Genomic DNA, 17,624 nt, shown 5'->3' on the forward strand with positions numbered 1-17,624 from the left:
ATGACTACCTCCTCATCTTGTCCCTGAGTCTACTGTCTCTTTCCATCGTGGTGGTTCTACTCTTTCCGGAAGTACAATGCCCTGACCATTAGGGGTACTTGCGCACACACAAGGCTAAAACGCGCGGCAGTTCGTCGGCCCGCTTACCATGGATCTGAATTTCAAAGGCAGAACATGAAGATCAAACAATAAAAATAGCACGGAGACAAATATTTGAAGTTAGAGTAGTTCCCCTGCTCCTTTGACGCGTCGGCATTAGAACGGAGATTTTCCTAGAAATGGACCGATAGCGGCGAACAACTGATGTGGCTGGGTTGCCGCATCATCACTGGACCAGGGTTCCCCACATGAAACAATCCCAGGACGCGAATCTGATATGCTGCAGCGCGAAAACGTTCATGCAAGGTGAAGTTTCCCCTGGATTTGGTTTGAAACAAGAAGCGACAAGCATTTATGGAGCAGGGATCCTTGTAGTCATCACCTTCAACTTGAGCGGCGGTCGCCGAGATAACACCTTTCCCCCTACTCCACACATGATTGAAAAGAGAAACTTTCCGTGGAGTTTACGACTGCATGACGTTGATGCGTGAAGCGTCCGAAGACCGACTAAGAGGCCGAATGAGATCAAAAGGTAACATCCTGCCTCATTTCGTACAACATTATTTTTATTCAATATCTTTCTTAAAACTTCATCATTCATCTTCGATCATATTTCCCCTCTCCTCTGTTGCCTACATTTGTTTGGTTTCGTCATATTCTCATCCCTTTTCTCTCCCAGCAATGTCTGTCCTGAGTCTTATCTTCTTCGCTTCTCTTCCTTTCGCGGCCTTCGGAGCCCAGCGGCGCGCGACCCCAGAGTCGTTCCAATTATATGCATATGGCGATGGCCTTGGTGGGCTTCCCATGTTTCATGCAGATGGTAGGCAAATTTATGTGGTCAATAAACATCGGTCAGCACCGTACTGAAAGACAGGAAGGATACGCCTACGTTGGAAACCCAAGCTCTTCGAACAGCTCTAATGCTGCAGAGGTCATGTGTAGGTTACTGAAAACTATTCGTTCTCTCGATAACGTGCTAAACAACGAAATAGTCTCTCCTGGATCCGACAACACGTGGTTTGGAAGCCCCAACACTACAAATCTTGGCAATGGAACTACTCCAAACTGGAGCAACGTGACATTGTTCGTTCCCGGTCCTGGTTCAGTCGATAGTCGGGTAGGATTCCTCAATGGTACGAATTCAAGCACTAGCAATGTCATCACCTCAGGATTCGTATTCTACGGCTCAACGGCAATGCTTCTCGGCGATGATGGCCTCGAGACAATGTGGACAGGCCTAGCGGTGGGAAATACAGGTGTGTTTGCAATCTATTGGAACGACACCTCGAGTGGCCAGGTCCCGATCTCCATGAGACGGGTCGCACCGTCGAACCCATCGCGTCGTTGGAGTTAAGGGGTTTGGTCTGTCAACACGCGTTAGTTGTTCGAAGACATTGATAAACTTCAGTATGTACATAGTATGTCCACCAAATTGGAGGGGTTTCGGACTTGGCTAGGGTCGATTTTAGTGTTGCTTCGCTATCGTAACCTTACTTTCCAAGTGTGGTTTTTCTTGAATACCGCCAAACAAGGCGTTATCTAGCTAGAAATCATGCTCTAAATATCTTTAAAGTTCTTCCCTCACGATTTGGAGCAGGCAAGAGGAGGTGGTGGGCCCGTAGGTAGTAACAAAGTCTCGAGCTTGAGGTAGTACTTCCGTGAAGTACCCAGGTAGCATAATTGGGATGTGGTGGAGTTACCAATTGTGGCGTTCTGTGGCGCCTTTCCAATATTCGTTAGTGCATCGCTGTCCCTTTTCCTTGGGTTTCAAGTGCAGCACACTTGACCATTCCTTTTCGCGAGTTCAACAAATCCCGACGTGTCATCAACACCACCTATAGCCCAACGACGTTTTGCCCTGACAAACGCTCTAGTCTAGGTAGGCTTTGAAATCCACACCAATTAGACCCGGCCACAGGATATTCATTCTGTCAACCACGGATCTCGTTGCACCAACTGACGACGGGGATGGATTCTACTTTCTTCACTCAACGCAAGCGCGCAAGCTATTCTACAAACGTTTTCTTAACTACATAGGTGATAAAACTAAATCCAGAAGAAAGTTTCTATCGAACTAACAAGTAATGTACAGAGCCCTTCCGCCTACCTATTCTATTGGTCATCCCATCAATCCTCCTGGTGCTGCAGGAAACTACAGTTCGATCTCGTATGAAGTGGAGATGAAAGTCTTAGGGCCCTGAAGTGCTTCAATGAGCCGGCTTCAACCCTTTAACGCTCTTCCACTCCACGAGGACGGCACCAATAATGGATACGGCACCGACCGCCGAGGCGACATAGAAGACACTCGTTAGAGAGTGATTATATGCTAGCAGTAACTGTGTTCTTCCTGCAGTAGTAGCAACTAAGTTTTTCAACTCGGTCGCCCCCGTGTGCAATACTTCCATGGGATCCAAGCCAGGAATTCGCGCCTCCTTCAATGCTCTAATAAGCTCCTGATTCAAGACGTTCTGGCCGATACAGACACAAATTGAACCACCAAGCTGCATGCCGAAGAAGATCAACGAGATGGCTAACGGTATATCTTCTTTTTTGAGAACTGCTTGAACCGCCGTCGATGGCTGTTGCATCCCGAACCCCAAACCGAACCCGAAGAGGACCTGATATCCAATCCATTCTCCAGACCCGGACGTAATGCTAAGAGTGGAGAGCAGGCCTGCGCCAACTGCCATCATGATTGAACTGAGTATCATAAATGGCGACGCGTATCCTATGACCTGAGAGACAAGAATACCGCCGAAGATGGATCCAAGGGACTGCGACACAAGCAGTGGGATTGTCATCTCTCCAGACTTAATAGGAGTAGCGCTCTTAATCGCTTGAAACCAAATCGGGATCCAGTATACTACTGTCATCATGGCTCCGCCGGTGCAGGTCGAATAGTAGAAGCTCGATGCTACGGTGCGCTGTGTGACGACCCGCGGCGAGATTGTCGCAATTTCTGGATTGAACTTCTGAGATGTTATGAACGCGATGCCTAGCAATCCGCTAAGAACCAACAGGAGGATGATTCGCCAGCTACTCCAAGCATATTGGGAGCCACCCCACTGGAGTGCAAGGACCAGGCAGGTGACGGCTGGGATCAACAAGCCTGCGCCAATTGGATCGAGCATCTTCAAATGCTCCAGTGGGCTCTTCTTTGATGCCTCTTTCCCTGGAGTTGCCTTGACAAGGAGCAGGAAGATGACAATAGTGACCATTCCAATTGGTATGTTAATGATGAAGCACCACCGCCAGCTTGCGTTACTTGTTAGCGCACCTCCGATCAGAGGGCCAATGATAGCAGATATGCTCATGATTGCCATCAGCATCCCCATGAACATCGGGCGCCGCCTCAAAGGGACGTTGTCGACGAGAAGGATCATGGAGCCCGAGAAGACACCAGCACATCCAATTCCCTGAATGGCGCGGCCAATGATTATGGTCTTTGAATTGAAGGCTCCCGCACAGATCGCAGAGCCAATTTCGAAGAGTAATACCAGCGAGAAGAAGACCCATTTAGGGGTGTAGAAGCTATAGAAGCGGCTAAGGGGAAGCTGCATCGCGCAACCTGTCAAGGCGTATGCGCTGGCGTACCATCCGATATCGCCGAAGGACTTGAATTGGTCGGTGATTCTTGGTACTGCAGTAGCCACGATCGTTCGGTCCTGAAAACCTGTTAACACTTGGCCTTGGAGTTCATCTCTCACGATATATCGAATCTGATGACGATGATGGATATTGCTTACCAGCGAAACCAAGAACATGGCCAGGGATATGGCGAGCATGAGCAGGGCAACGGCAGCGGGACCTGGATACTGAGTTTCGTCGTCTTTTTCTGCTGTCATCTCTGGCTTCGCTTCCGGATTGCTTTCGCCAGTGGGCCCCTCCATTTCACTGCCTGTTGTCTCTGCTTCTTCACTTGTTCCGTTCTTCACCTTCCCTTCAAGCAGTTCGTATGAGTCCGTGTGCAGCTTTGCCATTGAAGACTTCCTTTCCTGTTCTAAGTTCCTCGGCTTGTAAAAGGAAGGGAAGATTGTGGAGGGGGTGGACAAAACAAGCCTTTACCTCGTAAAACTAACCCACAAAAGTGAAAACGATGAACTTGACAATGCCTCTCCTAGGGTATATAATGCTTGTTTATGGTGCAGTTAATCTGGGGCTGAGGCATTCGGCGCCTCGGCAGGAGGCAAAATCCGCATACCGATATTCACGTGACTTTACCACCGAGATTCCGAACAGTCCTTTGAAAGCCCACGACAGGGGGTAACGTAATACAACATGGCGGTGCAAAATGGAGCGTATAATGGTGATTCGGTGCGATTGGTGAATGGTCTGTTGGCCTTGTCGATGAAAAGGAGCTTTATTGTATCCTCCGAGTGCCTGCAGGGTTCATCAGTCGCTAGTACCTCGTTTCATTTCACCAAAGACATATTTCCTTAATCTTGCCTCATCCCAATGCATCAGCTTAATACATAAGCTACCACTTAGTACAAATGATGAGAGGTTGAAGCTGAGAGAGGTGAAGCATAGGATTGAAAGGGATGGCAGGAGTTAGCTAGAGAGGAAATGTCACAAGTTGAGGTTGCAAGGGAGGAATCGTGAGTCACGATGGTAGGCTAATTTTAAGAGCATGAAACCCTAGGCATTCTATGTTCTTGTAAGTTTTCTGTACTTGACCAGAGTGTTGATGCGTAACTACTGTGCAACGAAAGGAGGTATTATTAATGTCTGGTATTTTCTCTTCATCTGGTGCGAGAGCAGGTTTAATTTAGCCCCACTCGTTTGCTAGCACTTGCTCCGTTAAAGTTTTCGAGTAATAACCCTCTCGATAAAGTCGTCCAACTTGCACAAACATCCATAGTCACTCGCGAAATCAGCTACTGTCCTAGCACAGTTTAACCAGCCTGTAAGTGAAAGTCTTGACACCCTACCTTACATGCATATTCAGTGAAGCACTACATTCATAGACGCGTGATTCCCTACGGTCTAAGAGGATACTTCTATCACTTAGGCGGGCATGAGTACAGCTTGAGATCACAAGACTCTGGCTAGAGAGGGTTGGGCGTCCTCCCTGCGAGTGCGATCGGAGGCGTTCGTCTGCATCTGACGAGGCTTAAGTGGCAAATCTTCAACCCGTGGTGCAATAAGCAGCGATTCTGTCCCTTAATACCGAGCATGCTCGAAACCTCGATACGACAAATTAGAAAGAAACATATTCACCTCGATCCTTAACCCTGTATTTGGGATCACCAGTGTCGCAGCGTCGCAAAAGACGCACTGCTTGGCATGGAGTTTGACGGGAGCAGGCTCACTCGGTTTTCGGATTTGCGCTTCGATATGTTCTCATCACACCGACAGCTTGGTGCGCGCTTAGCCAGAACTGACTTAGCGGCTTACAGGGAATATGCAGAGACCCTCTTTTGCGAAGCTTGATTAGAATACAGTCGTGCAAGGGGGGAACGTGGCGTCTCAGTCGTCAGGCAACTTGAGTGTGTTGCGCCAAATTACGACGAAGAAACAGCACTGTAGCTTGAAAAACAGGCTTCGCCCTTTTGCACGCAACAACAATTTCACTGCGCCTCATTGAGCAGGGCACCTTTGCCGCACGCTGCGAGTGAATCGTGCAACGAATGGCTATGTAAAGTGCTGCGCCCCAAAATTGCAGCTGGCTTTTCCTAGGCAGCAATTGAACACCATCGGGATATCGTTATCGCTTGCACTGCATGTCACAATCTCTCACCAAAAGTATCGGACTGAGCAGGGGTGCTTACCGCCTCTTTGTTGCTTCCAGACAGCTCCTTAATTAACTCACGGTGCCCTAAATTGCCTACTTTCGTGGTTACACATCTCACCTTCCACTTCCCGTCTGAATCAAGCCAGCTCGCCATGGAATTGGAATATCAGGTCGAAACGACCCGCCGCCGAGACTCGGAATATGCGAAGACAGTATGGTTCCTCCCCATCTCCGTGTAGTTGCGTCGCTATTTTATGGTTCATATACTGGCTCAGTCAATCTCTATTATTCACTGTACATCTTGCCAAGCCTTTTCTCTTATTAGTTTAAAAAAGGGCTAGATTAATGTCTAATTAGCCTATAAAACTTTCTACTACTTTTGTAAATATTCTAGATTTTTAAGGCAAATAAATATATTTTACTAGGTTTATTACTATATTCTAGGTGTTTTAATGCAATATTATAATGCTGTGTTCTGTTATTAGTAGGCTAAAGTTTGCCTTTTTGTTACTATTTACAGTTTTAAGGTGTTGCTAAGCTAGAATTAGTGTGTTAGCGTCTGTATTCTAGTACTGTCCCCTTTTCTTAGTTATATCTGTCTAATTTTAGCTAGATATTTGTAGATATCTGCTAACACTGTTACTTAGGCTTAGTATGTCTTTCTAGCCTTACTATAAGGAATGTTAAACCTATTGCCTATTATCTAACTTTGCAACTAACTAACGCAGTGCTCTATATAAACATTATTAGTAGTATAGAAGATTTATTTATTTATATCTTTATTTTTTTTTTATTATTACTAAATTGTCTTAGAGAAAATAACACACTTTTTAAAAAATTAATTCTAACCTACTAACATAAAAAGTATAGTATAACGCTTATAAAGAATAATCTTTTTATTACTAATAAATATAAACTATATCTTCTACTTCTTTACATTTAAATGTGTTTAATTCTGTCTTAATTAGTTATATTTCTTTAATATCTACATCTACTTTTTTTTTTATTTACTTAAATGTTAATTAGTTTACTTTAACTTTTACACCTTTATTTTCTTTTATTTATTTAAACTCTTAACTTTAGTTAACTTTTTTACTATTTACTATGTTTTAATATACTTTAATTATATTTACTTTTTAGCTTTTTATATTTTTTAAGCTTAATCTAATTAATACTAAAAAACTATGCCTAGCTGCATATATTATAAGTGTACTCTACTATTTGCCTATTAATCTTAGCCTAATGCGCGATCCTACTGCTATGTGTACAGAATGTAGTGCTTATTATTAGATTAATAAATGTTTAGCTAGGTTTACTACTAGCTAGCTAAAATATAGGTTTTGCTGCTTTTAAAAAGATATTTATTTAAAGTTTTATTAAAACTTACTAGTTATTATCTAGAGTTTATTAAATAGTTTTTATATAAAAAGTGCACATTTTTATAATAATATTTATATATATAATGCTTCTCTAGCTTTTACTTCTACTAATTACACTACTATAGATTACAACGTGTGTAGAAATAGTGTTAAGATATTTTAGATTATAGGGGAACTTTACTACTTATAGGGTCTATTAGAGCCTACTTAGGGGGTTGCTGCTAGCTACGCGCAGTTATACTTCTATAACTTAGAGTTTACTTTAAGTACTTAGCTGTAGCGCAACTAGAATTTAAACCTAAACCTAACTCTATTATAAGAGCTTATGCATATGTTAGAGGCAGATGCCTGTAATCTATAGATTTTTATTTATAAAACTGCCTATAAAAGACTAAAAAGGGCTAGGCGTAATAGTTAAAATATTTAGATTATTATAAACTCTTAATTAAAGCTTATTATTAAAGCTAGTGCTAACTAATAATAAGAAAATTTGCTAGTTTTAAATAAAGTTACTAGCTTAATTATAAAGGATTTTAATAAGAGTATAAGTTGCAGTCTAATTTTACATTATTATAATAGTAACAACTCTACTTAATTCTACTTTTAAGTCTGTTCTTCTTATTCTGCCTATTAGCCTTTTTATTATGTTTTTATGTTTTCTACTAGTTAGCTTAGATTCTTTTTTAGGCTTACACTGCGTAATTCTAATAAAGTCTAGAAGAATCTTTATGTTACTAATACTATGTTTTATTAATTTTATCTATTTCCTTAGAGGGGTTGCAACATAGTACCCTTTGCCTATAGCTAATTATTCTAATAGTAGATAATAAATTACTAGGCATAAGTTAAATAAAAAGAGCTTTATTAAGTCTATAATAATTAGTTAAAACTCTAAGCAAATCTTTATTAAGGCATTAGTAATGCCTTATACTAAGATAATTTTAATGTGTAATTTATTAGTATTTATACTATACTTTCTTTAAGTTATATTAGCAGTAGTTAGTTTATATCTTAGTATTACTAGAATTTTATAGCTATTATTTAGAAGCTTAGACGCTTTTCTTTATTTATTATATTTACTATAAATCTTAAGTAGCCTAAGATAATAGTAGAACTTAAATAGCTATAGTGTGCTCTAAATTAGCCTAATATAATTACTTAAATATTTAAGTTATAGCTAGATTTTTTAATAGAGAATATTAAGTTATAGTAAGTGTTTAGTTGCTTTACTAGCATTATTTATATAATTAAGTATTAGAAGTAGGGACTTCCCTATGCCTATATTTTACTCTTTATGCACCTAGACAATAGAGATTAGCTTCTATTGCCTAATTTTATTAATTATGTTATATAGGCTAAGCGTCTAACACAGTTCTAGGATCCTAATAGTATTCTAACTAATATTATTATAAGGTCTATAGTACATAGTTCTTATAGCAACTTAAATCTATTTACTAGCTGCATGTAAGTGCTTTCTAAGTTAAAGTAGCCTTTTTACTAAAAAAAATTTTTAAAAAATTTTACTATAAAAACTATAGTAAAAAAAAATAGTTATTTAATTTATTATTAGCAAGATAATAGCTAAGTCTAAATAGTTAAGTATAAATAATATAAAGTTATAGTTAATAATTAGTAGATTATTTTTTATAGTTTATTCCTATCTAGGTAATATAATGCGCATGTTAATATAGAAGTCTGCGCATCTATTAAGGCTATTAAATACATTTATAAGTATATATATAAGGGCACTAACTAGGTTACTGTTTGTATCTAGAATTAAAACAAAGTTACATCCTACCTACAGCGTTAGTATATTAGCCCTACTAAGGCAGCATAGCAACTGTTTAGTTTTCTTATACATAGGGAGTAGCCTTTAGTAGTTTGTCTAGTAATTTATCTGCTAAGAGGACATGTAGTATCCTTCTAAGATAATAACAACATAGATGCAGTACACAGTTATATAGAAGGCGCTTAGTTAACTCTAATAGTGTAGTTTTAGTATAATTCCTAGCACACTAATAAGCTGCATCTACTATACTAGGACTTTCCTACAGATTACTAGTAGAATTTAGCTACATGTGCTTAGACTTAGTATTACAAAACTGTAATGTTTATTAGGCGTATATATTTTTATAGTTTATCTGCAAAGGAGCGCTTTTATTTGTAAATGTTATTAACCTGTATTTTTAGGGCAACTAGCTTTAGTAACCTATGTACTATATAAAGTAAGCTTTATTTAATGTTTAAAGACACCTATTTAGCTTATAGTTTATTATAAAAAAACTAATTTTAAAATTATATCTTTTAAGAACTTTAACTTACAGCTACTAGCTTCTTATTATAATAAATATTTATATAGGCGCTAGTATTTAGTAACATACTTAATCTAGTAGCTATTTAGATAACATTTTATGCTAACTTTTTAGATAATCTACCTCTATAAATAGCTTTTATTAATCCTTTTCTTACTAAATCTAAGCTATTATAAGATTATAGCCTATAAATCTTAAACTAGATGCTTCTAGAGTTATATAGTAAAATGCTATCTTAATTTAGAATGCTAATGCTCTTATATAATTAAATCTTTGTTACTGTTCCTTTCTTAGTACATAAGCAGATGTTATATAATAATATTGCTAAGTATACTGCTTTTACTAAGTCCTATAACTAATTAAATTATAGTTAGAAATTAGTGTTTAATACTATTAAGTCTACTATATGTTTAGATCTAAATAATGCTTAGTTTTTTATTTAAAGCTTTAGTAGTACTAGTAAAACTTTCTTTTATTAAATGTTATGTTTTTAATTTTAGTCTTAGCGTAAGATTGTTCTCTATGTAGCTTTATCTAGTATTACAGCGCTACTTTTTCTAGGTGGCAGAACTGTGCACTTAAGGTTTAAGATACTTATTAAGATTATAGAGAATTTCTTTTACATGTTTACTATAAACTCCCTTACTTCTAAGCTGCTTTATAAAACTAGCCTTATTATCTAGGATAAAGTTTCTATGCAGCACTAGTTATATTTTAAGGCTGTTAATTAAAGTTTTTATAATGTACTATAAAGTAAACTACTTTTTAGTAGCATTTTATTAGTATTTAGTAGTAATTTTTTGCAGATTCTGCTAGTTATACCTAAAAGTAGCTAGAGTTAAATAGTGTAGGCATGCCTTTAACAGTCCCCCCTCTAGTGTTGTTTTACAGTTCTAACTTTAACTAAGAACATAAGAATGCACACTAAGGCTATAAATTAGGCTTATATAAACTAGATACTTTCTATATCTAAAGATAAGTAAACACATGTTAATCTGCTTTTTAGTGTCTAAAAGTTTATCTTTATAAGTTGCTTTTATTTCTATGTGTATTTATTAAATATGCTGTGTGTATTTCTAAACCTTACTATTACTACACGCTTCTTTTAATAGTGCTGTATCTTTATAGTCTGTAATAAAGTAGTTATAGAGATTAATAATATCCTTTTTAGGCATTTTAAAGGTGACGTCTAGGAATTTATGTCTATAGATAAGGTATATTAGATAGAATTAAATAGTATTAATTATTTTTTAAAGAATCTATTACAGATATTTAATTTACCTAGTTTACCTCCTACTAAACTCTGTTTAAAAGTTAAAGTTTTAGTTATTTTACTTTAGAATCTAGATCTTAGAGAAGGTTTATATAATAAGACTTAATTATTAGTTACTGCCTTAGGTTAATAAAGTGTGTTTGTGACTAAAAGAATCCTAGAAGGTAAATTTAATAAACAGACATAAACTATTACTTAGATTAAATTAGTATTAGAGAATTATAACATCTTACCTTTTTTTATTATATAATATTAGATACTTATCTAGTTATGTTTTACAATGTCTATTAACAAATTACAGGGCTAATCTATAAAGATTATAGGTGTAGACCTAAAGCATCTAGTCTTTACACATAGACAGCTTTATGTTGCGCTTTCTAGAGTTACAACTATATCTAGCATATGTATTTTAAACTAGGCTAATTTAATAGAGCGTGTTGTTAATGTTATGTATAAGAAGGTATTATTATAATTTACTTAGTTATATGCTGTGTTTTATGCATGTATTAGTAATACCTAGGTTATAATCTGCTATACTTAAGGCGTAATCTAGCTAATTTAGCTAGGTATAATTTAAAAAGGGCTTTTTTTTACTTTTTTTTTTTTATAGCTTTTATCTTTTATCTTTAATGTTTGTTTTACTATAAGTATTACTTATAAGCTGTCTAATGTGTCTACTCTTTACTATGTTTCTGCTTACAAGTGTTATGCTACTAGCAAGCTATAGTCTAACCTTAGAAGAAATCTATAAGGTTAGTATTAGTAGGCTACTTATTAATTAGTTGCGCTTTACTTTAGTCTTACTAGTAAAAGAGTGTAGTTAGTAGACTATTTTTATATAAATGTATGTACTATTACTTCTTTAGTTACTAAGCTAATAGTGTTAGGCATATAACGTCCCTCTGTTATCTACCTGTCCCCTGCTATATATACTAAAACATTAGAGTTGTCTACTTAATTAGCTATTTAATGTTTCTAGTAGTTTTGTAAATTAAATGTAGTAGGGTTATTATTAAGATATTAACCCCTAATATCTGCTTACTTTATAGACATCTTTCTAGAGTTAGAACAACGTAGTCTAGGAGTGGCCTCTCTAGGATAGTCTACTTTGCGTTCTAACTTTATCTAGTACTAGATCTAATGTTCCTTTATTTAAATTTATTTATAATTAGCGTCTACTAAGGCTAATGTTTAAGGCTAATAGTATTAATTTCCTTTAGCATGTTTATATAGACAAAGTTGTGCCTTATTATTATTAGGCGCAGTTAGAAGAATTTTATAGTTCTAAACCTTTAAATGTTTAGACTTAGCCTTATACACATTAGGTTAGTAATTATATTTGCTAGAGTTTAGCTATTTACTTACTAGAAATCCTAGGCTTGTACACTCTCTAGTTGTAATCTGTGTTGTCCTTTTATAGCTAACTAGTATTCTAGTTAATTAGCTTACTTACTCTTTCTTTTACCTATAAATAATAATCTAGACTATAGAAGTATCTTACCTAAAATACGCTTTAAATCTAATAACACATGCCTTATGTCTCTAAGCAAATATTTTAATCTAGAGACTAATAATAATTATTAGATAGTGTAGAAAGAATATTAAGTTATTACCTAAGTTAATAATAATACTATTTAGTAAAAAAAAAAGGAAAAATAGGAGATATAACATTTATAGCAGTAAAAATGTTAATTTATAGATTAGATAACCTACTTAACTTAGACTAATATCTAGCATCTTATAGTTACACATAGAGATAGTTTGTATAATTATTATTTTACTTAATTTTATCTTTTATTAGTGTTAATTTACTAAAGTTTATAAGTTACTTTACACTTATTTATCTAAAGTCCTTTTATTTACTAACAGACTTAAGCTGCTATTAGCTCTATATCTGTTACATTTATTAAGGCTAACTATTATTATTAGTAGGTATTATACTGTTATCTGTTTGCTTTACTAGGTGGCATTCTGTTAAAAGCTGCCTACTATCTAGCATGCAGTCTTTAATTTTTTTATATAAAAATTTTTTTTTTTTATGTCCGTACGCAGCAGCAGCGTCGCGGCCTGGATACGAGCGATCGCGCACGAGCAGGATCACGTATCTATGTCACATGATGCTCGTGCGCGAACCTCCGTGCGCGAACATCTAGATATCCCCCTTTTCCTCTGTACAGAGGAAAGACAAGAGCAATAGAACTAGAAACATGTTGCCTTTACCTTACCTACCTTGTACGCTGTGCACACTGTACACTACTCTTACTCTTACTACTTAAGTGCTTATACTATAAGCAGCTAGCTGTTAGAGCCTATTTAACACTAATTAGTAGTTAATTTAATTAACTATAAATTAGCAAGAGTAATAATAAAGTACTTACACTTTATAAGGTACTTTATTTTGTTACCTATCCCTTAGAAAGAGTAACAGCAGAGTACCTACGCCTTATAAGGTACTTTGTTTAGTTACCTATCCCTTAGGATAGCAGATTAATCCTTTACATTGTACAGCAAGCTCTGCTACTGTACAAAGTAAAGAGAAGATAGTGTAAGATGCACACTAAAGCCACTAAAGCTGCACAACCTAGCAGCTAGACAATAGCACATTAATTCTTTGCATTATACAGCAAGCTCTGCTACTGTACAAAGTAAGGAGGAGATAGTGTAAGGCGCACACTAAAGCTATTAAAGCTGCATAACCTAGCAGCTAGACAATAGCAGATTAATCCTTTACATTGTACAGCAAGCTCTGCTACTGTACAAAGTAAGAAGAAGATAGTGTAAGGCGCACACTAAAGCTATTAAAGCTGCACAACCTAGCAGCTAGACAACAGCAGTACCTGCGCAATCTACTAGAAAAGTAATTAACTATACTATTATAATAAAATCCTATTAGCAACTAATAACTCTGTGTAATAATAGGAAGAATAAAGAATAATTCCTATTATATAAACAACTTATAAAGGATATAGGGATATTAGAGGCAACACTACAAAACAAGACTAGCCTAGAGTACTAGAATAACAAGATTAACATGTTAGAGGCTCTAACAAGCCTGCAGACTTAATTATACACAGGTTGCATAATTACTAATCTACGCATAATAACTTAGAAGGGCGCTACCCTTCTAAGTGCGTACATAGAGGATTTTAAAGGATAGACACTATAAGACTTCTTAGCACTTAGCTGCGCGTTTAAAAGGGAGCTTATATAAGTGCTAGAGGACAAGGGAATTACACTATAGCTAGGCACTAAAGGTACCTAAGCCTAGAAGCTGTATAATATAGCACAAGAGAAAGCAATTGCACTAGAAAGGCTTTATACGCAACCTTTATTACTGTATAAGGCTCTGCATAGAAGCAGACTAAACACAATGCTGCTATTAACACTAAACGTACTAGTATTACCTGCTCCTACACCTTAGCTAGCACTACACTGATCACTGTACAAACAATACATGCCACCCTACCTAACGCCTGCTCCACACCCTCAATCGTACACACCACCGCCTGCAGTAGTGTATGCACCACCAATACCACCTGCACAATCCATACTACATCACAGCCTGTATAAACTTCCACCCTAGAGGGAAACTGCTAAAGAAAAACTTCTAGCAGATAAAATTATATAATTCTAAAAGGCATAAAAAAAAGATAATAACTACATAGGTTAACTATATAACATTTTTATAAATAAAATAAGGATCTTTATTAATCTATGTTAATAGCTAGATATCTAGGAAACTTAGTACATAGACATCTTTCTAGATATCCTAGAAGGTTAGGTAAATATGTACTATATATACAACATAGGCCCTAGATATAACTAGAAGCATTTATATAACACCTTAAGTAGTTACTTTAACACTAATGTAAACTATAGCTAGTACTAGACAAACTAGATAATAATAACTTTTATATAATGCTAATAAAAGAACTTTAATAAGAGTTTACATAAAGTCTTTAAAATAATAATTAATAAGCTTACACTTATATAAAAAGTACTAAAAACAAAATTTTAAAAAGATGTTCTACTGCACACTGCTGTTATATAAGCCTGTTAAGGATAACTAAAACTAGAACATGCTATATTTACTATTAAGCCCTTATGTAATACTTTATTTAGTAACCTATAGGCATTACTCTAAGTTACTATAGACTAAAGGGCAAACTAATACCTCTAGAAACTGCCTAATGTATACTACATAGACTACTAATACAACTCTGCATAATAAGAGTCTGCACAACAAGAAGAAAGCTTTCCTCTACATAGAAAAAAACAACATAGAAGACTTTTATCTAAGTTTAGGCCACAATTTAGAGACAACTGTACGCAGACAAAGAAGTGCTTTATCTGCTATAAGAAAAGATGTTAGTTATTAAACTACCCTTATAATAACTATATATAAGTAAAGAACTAGTACATTACTTTATATAAAGATTTCTATAATAAGACCTTATTATATAAAGCTATTACCTTGTACATCTAAGACTTTAAAGGTTACCCTAAGGAAGAGAATAATTTACATAATGCAAAGAAAATAGAATAAAAGGGTAAAAATGCTAAAAAAGCTATTAACTACTTTACCTTTACTGCCTATCTATACTGTGCAACAGAAGAGGACATCTACAGCATTAAACCTAAAGAATATGCTAAGCAGTTTATTCTTAATAACTAATACTGTACAGTATACTAAGGCAAACTATAGGACATAGGCGCAGTAAAAATCTCTACTGTTAGTAAGTCCTAACTTAAGGCGTACGTATAAGAGAACCTATGTATAGAAATTAATTAGACACCTAGCTAAACAGATATTAGCTTTAAAGGCTAGACACTAAAAAGATTAATTAGTACTGTATAAATCTAGAACCTAATTAGTCTAGTTACATACTACATTTTAGAGACTCTAACACTATTCCTACTATTACTAGCAGATGCTAACTAACTTAGGGCATACTTTAATAATGTTTTAAATGTTATTATATGTAAAGACAAAACTACTGTACCTGTTATATAAAAATAAAGACACTTTTTTTTTAATGTTAGTAAGGAAAAATCTATGTCTTTCTTTACTAAATTAGAACTCTACTGCCTCTACTGCTAATTTAGACACCCCTGCATAAAAAGACTCTAGAAGATGCTAACTAGCGCTAGCCACAACATTAATGCTGCAGTGCTAGAAGAGATTAAGAAGTTCTGCTACTTTTACTAATTATATAACTAGGCCTTATAAAGATTTAAGTTTATAATTAAGAATAACACTTACTTTAACTATAAAGTTATTATTAATGTTATATAAATTAATAATAGAGATGTCTTATATGTTATTAATATAGACACATTATTTTAGGCTGCTACATTCCTAAAATCTATGTCTGCATAAAATACCTAAGATGCACTATGCAAATGCTAGATTAACACCTATTAAAGACCCCTAGACTACATTATGCATAACTCTAGTATAAACTTTGCTTTAGAGGATTTTTAAGCTTATGCAAAGATTGTAGGAGCTACATGTAGGCAGATGCCTATAGAAGCACATTAAGCAGTTAGAAAAGTTAAGCGCGCGCACACACCTCTTTAACAAGTGTTTAACATTCTAAAGACTAAGCTAGGTAACTGTATAGATAATAAGGCTATTCTGCAGATAGCAGTTAAGGCTCTAAACAACACAGCTAGCCTACATAGTCTAGTACCTACACTGCTAGTCTTTAGGGCATACCTAAGAATTAACCTAGACTCTCTACTATTACTAGACATTATTACATAAGCAAGCGCTATATAAAAGGCAATAAAAATACTTTAAAAGGACTGTGTAAAAGTAAACATTAATTATATAATTAATACTTATAATAGCTCTATAATGCATAAAGTTCTTAACTTCCCCCTTAGCTTAAAGATTATAGCATAGAGAGAGAAGAAAGGCTAGACTAGCCTATACAAGATTAAAAGCATTAAAGGGAGAGACGTTATTATTAAAAGAAAAAATAGCCTACTAAAGCTCTAATGTACGCAGGTTAAACTGTACTATAAAGAAAAAGAGAAAGATAACCTACCTGCAACAGATAACCTAGATAAACTAATCCCTGTACAAAGGGATTTCCTAAAGAAGAGGAAGAGAGAACAGCCTTATAAGAATGTTACAGAGGCAGAACTAGAGCCTACTACAGACTAAGCCCCTTAGGATAGCGATGCTGCACTAGTGCAAAGGGAAGATATAGATACTAGGAGAAGTAAAAGGCAAAGGAAACCTGCACAAAGTCTAGACTAGGTATTTCTAACCTAGAAGAAGAAGGATAATTAGGCCTTGTCTATTAAGCTCTATACAGACAGTGTAATTACTACACCTAGAGAACTATTTAAGGAATTAGACTACATAGAGATAGACACCCTAATTGCTAATAGCACTTTTAAGGTTATAGCGTACAACCTAATAAGGCATAAAGGTTAGATTTTTAACCTCTGCCTTGTATAAAAAGTAAAAGGCAAAATAACCTAACTGTACAAGAAATCCTGCCTAGTGTTTGCTAGCCACTTAGACAAAAAGAAGAGAGAAATCCTTACCTAGTTACTAACTATCTAGAGGATAAGCTAGAGACTACTCCTAGCTATAGGAGCAAGCCTAAGAGCTATGTATAGAATGCATTTTAAACTACATAATATTACATAAGCATACATCTAATTAACAGATAAGCTTATGCGCACACTGTACACAAAGCTACTAAAGAAGATGCGCTAGAGCTTTCTACTAAATACAATACTCTAGGTTGTACAACCCTTGTATAGAGCTGCTAAATTAGGACTGTATTAGTTTAAGACATACTATAACT

General features: G+C 35.7%; 2 protein-coding genes across 2 annotated transcripts; one reads left to right on the forward strand and one right to left on the reverse strand.

The window, feature by feature from the left end:
• Window positions 1–780: 780 nt before the first annotated feature.
• BDR25DRAFT_228861 (uncharacterized protein) lies at window positions 781–1,453 on the forward strand (the record flags this gene model as incomplete). Its single annotated transcript, XM_033685291.1, has 3 exons — window positions 781–919; window positions 978–1,037; window positions 1,092–1,453. 3 exons carry the CDS (start codon window positions 781–783, stop codon window positions 1,451–1,453), a joined length of 561 nt encoding a protein of 186 aa, XP_033546088.1.
• Window positions 1,454–2,306: 853 nt separating this feature from the next.
• On the reverse strand, window positions 2,307–3,944 carry BDR25DRAFT_228988 (major facilitator superfamily transporter; the record flags this gene model as incomplete). The annotated part of the gene is made up of 2 exons (XM_033685293.1): window positions 2,307–3,764; window positions 3,846–3,944. The coding sequence occupies 2 exons, from the start codon at window positions 3,942–3,944 to the stop codon at window positions 2,307–2,309; spliced, it is 1,557 nt and encodes a 518-aa protein (XP_033546089.1).
• Between the last annotated feature and the right edge of the window lie 13,680 nt (window positions 3,945–17,624).

The sequence above is a fragment of the Lindgomyces ingoldianus genome (assembly GCF_010093535.1).
Source record: "Lindgomyces ingoldianus strain ATCC 200398 unplaced genomic scaffold BDR25scaffold_21, whole genome shotgun sequence".
In the NCBI taxonomy this organism is placed as follows: domain Eukaryota; kingdom Fungi; phylum Ascomycota; class Dothideomycetes; order Pleosporales; family Lindgomycetaceae; genus Lindgomyces; species Lindgomyces ingoldianus.